Here is a 12,078-nt window from a genome sequence, read left to right on the forward strand (position 1 = left end):
GGATAACCAGAAACAATCCTGTGTGTATATGGCAACTGGATAAATAGTCTAATTGGGGGCTATATTAAAACACAATTAAATCAACTAGAATAACTAAATTAAAATCAGATAAGTAACTTTTGAACAAGAATTATCAGGGATAAAGGACAGTACATATCAATAAAGGGATAAATTATCTGAGAAAAAATTACATTCCTAAATGTATATACCTAACAAGAGATCAAAATAATTCATAAAAGTTACAAGAAAAAAAACCAAACTTCAATATTCCTGTCTTAGAAATGAAGAGCAGGAGGAAGAATATCAGTAAAAATACAGAAGACCTAAACAACAATCATTAACCAATTTAAGACATACAAAATATGCCACCCAATACCTGTCTTGCTTAATTATCCATATTTTCTAAGTGCCCATTTGTTAAAAATATTTTCTCATGGTCAGTTTTAAAATGTAGCCAGCAAAGCAATCTTAGAGAATGTAATACAAGTTACTTGCCTTAGAAAAGACATTGTTTATTCTATATGTATAAAGTGGGTGGTGAGTAGCTATCAAGAAGAGCAAAAGAAAGTAAATATAACAACTATGCAGTTGGTTCAAGCTTTATTTTTATAGGTTTATAAAGAAACAAAAATTTCAAGATATAGAGTACAATATATCAAATGAAATAAAGTATACACAAATAACAGTATAAAGAACATGAACAGAATACATTATATACTTTGTGTTGAGGTTTCAAAAAACAGTGTTTTTGGTTTTATATTTTGATACCAATATCTAACATTCAAGTAACACATATTTCAAAAGTTAATTAAAAAAAAATAGCCAAATTAACATACAACTCTAAGATAACCTGCCTTTACCACGCTCTTCAAAATAGTGCTGTTCAATTCTTCTACAGAAAGCAAGGAGGTTGCTATAGTTTTTCACCTTCTCAGAAAGTTCATCATTAGTCAACTGTGTGGTGAGAATGGTGTAGAGATGGCCAAATACCAATGCATCAAGTTCAGTAGGCCTAAAACAAAAGTAAAAATAAGAGTAATGTGAGGGACAATTATCTTTTATGGCAGGTAATATACTGTTTTTAAAATATTGTATTCAATTTTTTTTTAAATCACAAAAGAAGTCCTACCACAGCTTAATAAAATTTATTCCATTTTTAACTTAGAATTTCTGTTATAAAACATGAAAAAAGCTAACCTAAGATTTGCTAAGTTTTTCACATGCTTGTTTGTTTTATGGCATTGAAGAGAGAGTACGAGGCCTTCAGACTGAGCTACATCCCAGACCTCTTCTTATTTTTTAAGACAGAGTTCGATTTTCCACCTTAGCCTCCCAAACTACTGGCATTACAAGCAGTGACTTTTTGAAGTAATATTATTACTTAAATGTATGGCTTTTAAAATATACAGGCATAATACAAATTATATTTTATTATTTTAGTCACCAAAAAATACAGTAGATCGTCAACGTGCCTAAAGCTGCCAGATGCTAGAGCTACAAAAACAAGAAAGATACTCTAAGACAGTGACAAAAAAAGAAATACCCACAACATAATTTATGAAAATGTTTTAACAGAGTTATTAAAAAATGCTGTCAAGGAATTCTGACAGAAGATTTCACTATGGTGCTAGGCCAAAATATAATGATAAACAATTACCTAATCATGTATCCACAGCATGATATAACCAAACCATTTTCAAAGAAACATAGATTTTTTTCAGGAAACAATCATAAAGATAGCCTCAATATAAATTTTTAGGTTTTTTTTCTTTAATGATATATTACAACAAAATTTAATTTACCCCAGAAGTAATGATATGGGACCATCACTGATCTACATTACATTAAAATAATTACTAATGTAACATTACCAAAAGGAGAAAATAACACAATAATTAGGAATTCATTATTACTGTAGTCCTGTATGGTAACTTTTTAAGAGTACATGCACTAGCTCTCCTAAATATAAAAGTATGTTGCAATGGCTGGGGATGTAGCTCAGTAGTTGCCCTATGCTCACAGTAGCCCTATGTTTACTACTAAATGAATAAACAATTCATCAATTAATTGAATACGTTGCAGTAATGTGGCTTGGCAGAATAGATTCCAAGGGTAGGCATGTATAAATCTGAATCCCAATTCTGCCATTTACTAGCTATGTGACCTGGATCATTACTGATATATGATCTCATGGAGTTGCCTGAGTCCCCTCACTTACCATATCCTTTGGCAAGCCTGGTGAGATACTACTTCCAAAATTTGTTCTCTGTGCCATCACTCATTTACCTCCCCATTATTATCTCCTAGTCTAAGCTACTATTATCTCCACCTAGACACCTAATGTGACTTCCTGCTCCATGCATTCTCCACAGAGCAACCAAATCGCCTCTTGTTTTCTTTCAATGTTACTATATTATACCACTACAACCATTAAGTATTCCAATGGTTCGCTAATACCAAACTCCCTACCCCAAGCATACAGGATCTTGATAATCTGGCTCCTGCCTACCTCTTGCCTTACTGACCATTCTCAACAAGTAACCAAAACTGGCCCAGCTTTTCTCATTCGGGCGTAACAAACTCTGAACCAATCTTAGGGCCCTCTCACTTAACTTCATATTACAGGCTCCTATTTTTCAGAATAACACTCAAATTTCATATTTCAAATCTTCACCTGACCATTCAAAATACCGCGGGCACACAGTCACTTACTATCTCATGTGATCCTGTTTTAATTTTCCAGGTAGCATTTAGTAGTTATCTAATATTTATTGTTTATTAATCATCTCCTTTACCAGAATATAGGTTCTGTGACAAAAAGGATAGTGTCTACTTTTTTCCTGCTGTATTCCCAACGCCGAGAACAATGCCTGGCACCAGGTAGGTTCTCAATATTGGACTGAATTCAGTAAGGTGAAGCAGTTCTCACTGCACACTATAACTGGTTTATTTAACTGTTTCTCACTACACTCCAGATTCTTTAAAAAACAACATTACATATATCTTATATCCCCAGTTCTTAGCACAGGATCTAGGGATCTGAAATAGCATCTTCTAAAAAAAAACGAATGTTATAGAAAGGAAAGCATCCTGCCTATGGAGTATAGGATATTTTATTTTTTTCAGTAGTAATTACTTACATTCTTTCAAAGCCTTCCCTCTTTTGACACATTCATAAAGTATTCATTAAAGTAAGATGTACAATCTATGACCATGTTTAAGAGAGTAGTCAATAGGATCATTTTAAAAATCATAAGCGTCTTTGGACTCAATAATACCATAATCTTTCATCACAGATGAATAATAAAAAATAAACAGATCCCTGCAAAGAATCAAAGATGTAGAGAAAATAAATGCAGAGTTGAGGCACTTTGTGAAAATAATATGAACACTAATTCTTCAACATCCTTAAATAGTCTTCTTTAAAAGGTACAGTACATCAAATCTCAGCCAGGTGTGGACAGCCTCTGGGAGGCTGAGGCAGGAGGAACACAAGTTCAAGAACAGTTTGGGCAATTAGCCCAAACTTCACAAAGGCCTGTCTCAAATAAAATAAAATAAAAATGAAAGGGTTGGGGTGGGGATGTAGCTCAGTGCAATCCCTAGTGCAAAAATGAAATAAAAGAAATGAGAATTTTCTAATTCTTGTTCAGTGCCAATTACACTTTGCTTCTCAAAGGAGAGGCTAAAAATAGTAAACAGATTGCCCCAGTGCAACTTCCAGCAGTGTAGCTGGGCATTTATCAGCTAACGAAGGCTGTGACTGAATTCAAGTATGAATGTGTGCTCAAATTGGTGGTTCAGAAGTTCCCATGACGTGGTCAAAACACGAACTGATGCAAACATACACCCACATCACTCTGAAAGTGCTGAGTTATATATGGGTGTGAACATACAAAAACTGAACTGATTTTATACAAAGATAGCAACTCTGTGTCAAATCACTTTAGAATGTCTATGACAAAGAAATAACAGAGAGCCAGGGATTTAGCTCTGTGGCACTGCGCCTGACTCACGAGCACAAGGTCCTGAGTTCGATTGTCAGTACCAAAAAAAAAAAAAAAAAAAAAAAAAAAAAAAAAGAATTCAATACAATGAACCAGTGTACATACGATTTTTAAAGCATATTTCTTATAATCCTTATAAATTCTAGCAACTCTTTATCTTAACTGACATACAGAAATTACCAATTCTACAATTACTTCTTTTTAAAAGGTACACTTATGGTGGTTACATGACTGTGTGTCATTGTTAAAGTTCATAGAATTATACTCATAAAGTGCCAATTTTACTATATGTAAATTATATCTGAACAAACTTTTTAAAATTGACTTTTAAAGGCCAGGGGATTTAGCTCAGTGGTTCTGCCGCCTGCCTAGCCAAGTACAAGGTCCCAAGTTCAACCCCTGGTACCAAAAAAAAAAAAAAAATTGACTTTTAAAATAGCTGCAGCTCATCTAAAAGACAAAGACCCCCCCAAAAAATATACTTTATCCACTCTTTCTACTGAACTGTTCTATTGAGCCAAGATATTTATGTACCTCCTATTTTAATTACCTTGCTCTACTAAGTGAAGAGAAAATGTAACTTTCCTTTCCTATACTTACAAAATAGTTGGTAGATTACAATTTGGATATAGACAGCAACTCTCCCCAGAGCTCTAAGATATTTCAAATACATTGTCACATTTATCTTTGTAGAATTTTTATTAGAAAAATACTCCAGGATGATAAATACATTTTTTAAGTCCTGAGAAATTTGTTGCTTTATCTTGCATTATCATTTTCCGCATTTCTGTTGGTTATCTACTCTTTCATTTAAATACCAAAGTAAAAACAGTACTGTAAAACATGAATATTTTCCAATATTTCCCACTTTAAATTTTTCTGGCACTCATCTTTTTTGCTTTGTTTATTCATTATTATTTCATATTTCTTTCTCTCTGATATCCTTTATAATATTATCTAGTTCAAAAACATTAATTTTGTCTGGGTGTTTCCTCTTTTTCTTTCTTAATGTATTACTAACTTGTCATCTTTTTAACCTACTACAAATAATCCACATATCTATCCTCTGCATATACAAATCACTGGTCTTCAACATTGTCACTTAAATTTGTCAGTCAAGTCCCTTGCTTCTTTATCCTCTTTTCCTAATCACTATTTTGGCTGTAAATCCCTCTTAACAATCATTTTTCCATTTTTTCATTAAGTAAAGCCCATTTAGTTTCTTTCAAGACTCAACATCCCAGCAGGTAAAACAGACAAAAGTTGATGCTAATTTTAAAGGGTAAAAAGAGAACATGTGGGTAATTAAAGAACTTTATCTGAGTTCAGTATATCATAGGACCAAGAGTAGAATTCAAGGCCTCCAACGTGGAGTCTAATCTTTATACATTAACTTAGGGTAGCACATTACAAAAGATAGCATCTTACAAAGAAATGACTCCTGCTACAGATAAAAGAATAAGAATAATTTTGCCACAATAAAAGTGAAAATACAAGTTGCTTCTTCCTAATTGTCCTAATTGTGGTTTGTTTGTATTTTAATATTGTTTAAACAAATGAGTGAATTTAAAAATTGAATATATTCTATTCTTCAATCTATAATTATAGGATAGATTAAGATAAAATTATCCAATTAAGGTAAAATTATCTTAAATAGCTACATTTTATTATCTACTAAATAATTCTTCAAATGCAAGGTTTTGGTTTTACAACTGTCCTAAATTTGAATTTCTTATCGTAAGTCTAAGTACAATTGTAACTATGAAGGAAAAAAGTACCTTGTTATTTCCTCTCAATCATAAGCCTAATTATCTCTGGTTACTAACCTTAAGATAATGAATTTACCAGAGGAAAAAAGTAAGTTATATCTACTCTCTTGGCCTTCCCTAAGGACAGCACACATAACAAAATTCACTCACTAGTGAAACCATTTCAAACAATAAAATATATCCCTTCTAAGCTTTTGAATTCCTAAGAATGTATCAGAAAGAAAAGGAACCACATGATACTAACATGCGGCCACATTTCCTTGTGCTAGGGACCAAATAACAGAAATTGGAACATCACTAATGAAGCTTTACCTACTAGTATTTCCCTACTCTATAACCTTCCTGTTTCAGAGATCAGCAGGTCTTAAATTTATCTTGATATCAATAATATATAATATGCATTACTTATGTTACAAAATAATATAGTTTAAATATTTCCAAACTGTTGTCATAGTCATTTTACTACAATTAATGTTTATCAAAAAATACTTGACATGACTATAGATGAATGCCTCTGAAAGTTTAAAAACAATAAAAAATAAAGCCTTTTCAAAATCACCAATCTAAAAACCAAGAAATATATTACTAAAAATTCAGGTAAAAGTTAGACTTCCTAAACAAACTACTGAAATTAACATGCTATTTTAAACTATCTTATACTGGATCACAGAATAGGTAGCTGCTTTTGACATATTAAAATTACAATATTTTTAATAAAGGAAAATTCATTCTTTGTATTAGCAATTTTTTTCAAAATTGAAAACCACTATCAGCAAAACATGAATTACTCTTTATATATATACACACATACATACATCTAACCTATATAGCCTTTATATTAATTTTCATGCTTTATAAATGCTTTTATAACTTTTAAAAGATACGTAGGTTTAAATAGTGGCTATCCATCCAACATTCCTTTTTTTGGGGGGGTACCTAGGGTCAAACATGGGTCCTTGCACTTTCAAGGCAGACAGCGGAACCACTGAGCTAAATCCCTGCCCCCATCCAATATTCTTTATTGTTTAATTTTACGGACTTTTCCAGGAATCATCCCACAGACAATGGCTGCATTAAGAGCATCTTCACATTTCTGTCATACTTTAAAAGTTTAGAATTTTAAGATTTTGAAGTTCTATATATAGTACCTTGAACTATCTCTATTAGAACTTTTATCATATTATATAATGACAACTGACGTACACAACCACCTTTAAGAACATGTCTTGACAACAAGGGTTGCATTTTAGAAATTTTAGTTCCCCAGAGCCTAGCACTATGCCTGACAACCTAAAGGTGCTACATAAATGTTTTATGAATATAGAAATTAATAACTCTTTTTAAAAATATTTCCTGGAAAAGCAATCCTATGATAAAGGAAATTTGAAATCTAGCAATACAGAAAAGAAACTAAATAGTAATAATAAAATGCCTTACTGCTTATTGAAGAAATATGGTTGTGTTCCCAGTCTTTGAGAAAGAGCTTGACAGCACTGGTCAACATCTTCTAAGACCTAGGATAAGGAATGGACCCCAAAGAAAAGGACTTCAATTGGAAGACAATAAAAAGCACCTCAAACTTAACTTGTATATAACAAATATATAAATTTAGGTTAATTTTTTATAAATGAGATTATACATCATTTTTAAAATATAGTGGTATGAAAAACTATAATAGTACATAAGGTCGTAATGATATAATTGACCATATGAAATAGGAAGAAAAGGGCTAAAGGTGTAGGGAAAGTGGGAAGGGTAGGGGAAAGGTAATAAGGGAAAAGAAAAAAATGAGAACATTAAAAAATGGAAATGAAGTGTTCATAAATGGGGAGGGGAAGAGGGGGTGAAGGGTGGCAGGGACAAGGGGAAAAAATGAGAACCAAGACCTGTCATGTAAAGGTACAAGATTCCAATAATGAATGTAACTGTGCTGTATACCTAAAATGTACCAATAAACTCAATGAGAAAAATAAAATAAAATAAAACAAAATATAGGAAGAAAATTCTGGTAAATTTCCTTTAAATACAAAGTTTCTATAAGAATTACTATCAAAAAAGAATTTTTTCTACTCAAAATTATTCCCTAAAAACCATTTTCCTGGATCCATATTGTCAAATAATTTTACATATCTTGTTTTTTTTTTATTTTTTTGGGTACCGGGGATCGAACTCAGGTCCTTGTGCTTGTAAGGCAGGCACCGGAACCAATGAGCTAAATCCCCAGCCTAATTTTACATATCTTTAAAAATATGCCTGCTGAACCCCCATGAGTCAGAGCATCTGAGGATTTTATTCACACCACCCCTATTCATTTACTTAATCCTACTTTGGCACACATCAGTGAGACTGCTGCTCAGATTAGAGGTAGCTTTGACAAAAACACATTAATTAGCTTAATGATGCTCAAATTCATGACCTTAATGACCAAAGAAAAACAGATACACTGAGTAATGTATTTAATAAGGTTTTTTTAAAACTCTGATGCTGCAGATCTATACTTACTGATATAAAAGATGCCCAAAATGTATTGTTCAATGGGAAAATATCAGGTTACAGAGTAGCAGGCATAATATGATCCCATTTAAGAGATATCTAGAATGTTCTTCAGATACTTAAGGGTGGTGATTTTGAGGTGGTAGGATTCAGAAAAAAATCTGGCAATGTTCTACACTGTATAATTTATTTGATAGTAAGTATGTGTAACCTATATAAAAAATAATAAATTTCATAAAAAAGAAAAGGCTAGCAAATGCTTTGCTAGTTTTGTTTGAATTATTTTTAAAGGAGTACCATTTATAACGCATAAAAGTTGAGGGCTTTGTCAATTTCAATTTGAACTGACCTGGTCCAGAGTCTTGTTTCCCCATCCAATAGCTTTCATCTTCCGTTTGATTTCCCACTGTTTCTGATAGGCCAAAATATGATTCAGAGGCCAAGGGTAAGGAGAGCCATACCTAGCATGAGTGATCTAAAGCAGAAAGATTTTATTAGAACTGTGATCCTTTCTAAAAATAATGCCTAATTTTACAAGTAGAACTCTACAAGAAATACATTTTCAGAGAATATAAACAGAGCAATCTAAAAGGAAAATAAAGATTGTAATGTAAAAAATTAAAATTTTAAACCATTCTCTTTAAAAATATATAAACTCTTATGTACTTTACAACCAGTTATATCAAACAATGACACATAGCTTCCCTAAAATGTATGTGCAAGCAAAATTAAAGTAAGTGAAAAACTATATCACTAATGGTATAAACCACAATGTTTCATTTATGAGCAGGGACTTGCAATTCTGAGCAAAAGTGTTTTCTCATTAAATTTTAATTAAGATAAATGCCACAGAACCACTCACCTCCCCTACTGTAGCTTCATCACACCACTGAAGATATAACTGGGAACAAAGGAACAGTCACTGAAACTTTCAATACCAATGAGAAAAAGGATAAAGTTCTTTCTTGCCACAGTAATTTTTTATAAGCCAACTTTGTAAGTTACACACACAAGGGGCTTTTTTCTTAGCTAATGCTGCTGCACAGAATTATTAAATTCAGTGGTAGTACTTTGTACTCATCTACACAATGAATTTCTAAATATTATAGAAGTTATTTTACAGAAATTTCACAGAAAACTTACAGAATTTAAGTAAATTTCAAAAGACCAAAACAAAACAATGAGTTGGCAACATCCATTCTTACAAACAGAAAAACTAGAACTAAAAATATCAGGTAACTTATTCCAAGATAATGAGCAAATAAATTTGGGTAACCATCTCTGCCCAGAATCAGATTATTTTCTCATTTCTCAACAACTTTAACATAGCCCACAAGAAAGATTATATTTTATGTAAGGATACAGATTATAAAAGATTGGATTTTATTTTCAAATCCCTTTATACTATACCTCTGCTGTCAACAACATATTGTTGACTAATTCCATGTAAGCTTTCATTTCTGCTTTTTGGACCTCATCCAACCCATCACTAAGACAATGGCCCTAAAGGGAATTTAAAAAAATGTAAAAGAGCATCATATTAAATATACAAAAACTTTAAGTTATCTAGCTAACAAGTAATATAATATGCAAGTGTCCAAAGGATTAATTTCCAAAATGCCTCCTAAAACAAAATCAGTTTATATAAAAGCATCTTAATATTCTTTCACTGTCAAATATTTATAGTATTTGTCTGTATAAATGTTATATTTCAATTATTTAACAGAAGCATAAAAGAGAATAATCAGTTAACCCTTTTTTAAGAGTTGAAGCTTAATAGCAAAAGAAATGCTAGAGGACTACAGGGGTCAAAGACTGAAAAACAATGTTAATGAGAGTATACAGAAAAGACTAATTTCAACATTTTAATACACTATAGTAATGAGTGGATAGGTAAAACTGTATAATCTTTAGTTCAAGCTTAATAATCTGCTGTAAAATTTTTAAAAGGAATATCCTGCGTCAACAGTGATGGTGAACCTTTTTGAGTTTTCAATGATAACAAACAGCCTGCTGCAGCCATTGCCAGAAGTTTGCCACCACTGTCCAACAACATCCCAATACCACTGTTAGGAATTTGTCCTAATGAGATTCAAAGGGCTATGTAGAAGAAAATTGATTTTGGCACTCATAATAGCAAAAAAATTTGCCATAACCTAAGTGCCCAATAATAAAAGTTTGAATAAATAAAATTATAATATATCCAATAAAATAGGACAGCACACAACTTAAAAAATGATGTACTGTATATCTACATGTCTATCACTAGCTGGAAAATTTTGTAAGCATATTGGTGATTTTATAAGGTAAGTTACAAAATAATACACAATATGATCTATGTCTTTCTACATACAAAAAAAATCTTGAAAATATTCCCCCACGGGTTAATGAAGGTTGTTTTCAGATATCTGTTAAAATCTAGACAACTAATGAAAATTAAAGTCATTCAAATAAATAAATACTTTCAATTTCTAAACATTTCTATCTTCTGTTTGAAAGTATACTAAACACTTAATAAGAATCTAAACATTTTCATTTAAGACCAAAATTTCACATTAGTACAAGTTAGAAAATTACCATATTATAAAGATCAACTTACTTCTTTTAAGAAAAGTACCAACTTATATTTTAAATATTTTCTAGTAGTTTGTATTAGGATTCTAGAAAACCAGGTTACAATCAATGTAAATGCTAAGGCAGGTTAAAGAATGATAGATGGCTTATTAAAGAACAATTGTAATAAAAAAAATTTAATATCTTTTTTTTACCTTGGCCTTAACAAACTGAACTATTGGACCAAGTTCCGATACAACTTGATTTCCCACATGAATAAATGGTACTTTACCTGTTGAGGGAGGCAAAAAATATGTGAAAACACTTTCAGTAAATTAAAGTTTGTGCTAATAGAATTAACAAGAAACTCAGGCATGCTTTATTAATAGAAATTTTATATAACTGTAACTTTACAAAATTATAGTCAGGTGTATATTAAGCTCTACAAACTTAACACACTATAAACTTTTAAACATTGATTACTAATCAACTTTATGACAAAAGAAAAAGAATAGGTGGATTCAATTTCTAGGTATATCAACAATGTATTTTCTTTCCAGAGCTAACACTAAAAATCACAATATAGCAGTAGGAACCCCCTACGCAAACTATGTGAACCAAGCTAGGACACTGTTTCATGCCCTCTGGTAAAACTAAAAGAAATTTAACTGGAATTTCTCTTCAAAGTACAGTACAATGAATCAATCTACATTGTAAACTACATCTAAGAAGACTTCTTTTTACATTTTCTAATTTTAAATCTTTGATGTCCGTTACAAACAGAATGCTCATAACTGCATTAATAAGTATCTTTGACTCAACACATCAGGAATTAAAAGAATAATCAATCTTTGAAGGTATGCTAGTTTGTCAGTTATAATATAAAATATGTTCCTGACACATGAAGGAAAAAAAATAGCATGCTTATAAAAACTGGCTTCTTTATATGTCTCATTTAAATTTTCATTTTAATAAACACGAATACTTGATGAACTTACTAGAGATGAAAAGAACATCCTCAAATTAGCAATGTTAATGTTAACAAATACTAATACTTGATGATCTTATCAGAGATGAAAAGAAAATAGTCTCAAAATAGCAAAAGTCTACTCCAAATGCTAAAGTATGACACCTGCTGTCAGACCTAGTTCAACTAGAGTTCACACTAACAGCAGGCTTCTTCCTGCTCTCTTTCAATAGATTCACTTCACTCTGGCTCAGTCTGCCCCGGGTAATGGATGAGGTGCACAGCACCA

General features: G+C 31.6%; 1 protein-coding gene across 2 annotated transcripts in view; it reads right to left on the reverse strand.

Annotated features, from left to right (window-relative positions):
* Nucleotides 1-692: 692 nt before the first annotated feature.
* Mtx2 (metaxin 2) overlaps nt 693-12,078 on the reverse strand; it is a 55,592-nt gene continuing 44,206 nt past the window's right edge. The window contains exons 5-10 of one of the 2 annotated variants that reach the window (XM_010607056.3): nt 11,038-11,114; nt 9,680-9,772; nt 9,132-9,170; nt 8,619-8,744; nt 7,214-7,290; nt 693-1,012 (exon numbers count right to left, since the gene is read on the reverse strand). In XM_010607056.3, the coding sequence (XP_010605358.1) occupies nt 841-1,012; nt 7,214-7,290; nt 8,619-8,744; nt 9,132-9,170; nt 9,680-9,772; nt 11,038-11,114 (584 nt within the window). In that variant the 3' untranslated portion in view covers nt 693-840. The remainder of the gene's footprint in view (nt 1,013-7,213; nt 7,291-8,618; nt 8,745-9,131; nt 9,171-9,679; nt 9,773-11,037; nt 11,115-12,078) is intronic. The other variant, XM_010607057.3, reaches the window with a different exon arrangement.

The sequence above is a fragment of the Fukomys damarensis genome, unplaced genomic scaffold (assembly GCF_012274545.1).
Source record: "Fukomys damarensis isolate Sample0158 unplaced genomic scaffold, DMR_v1.0_HiC HiC_scaffold_26, whole genome shotgun sequence".
Lineage (NCBI taxonomy): Eukaryota > Metazoa > Chordata > Mammalia > Rodentia > Bathyergidae > Fukomys > Fukomys damarensis.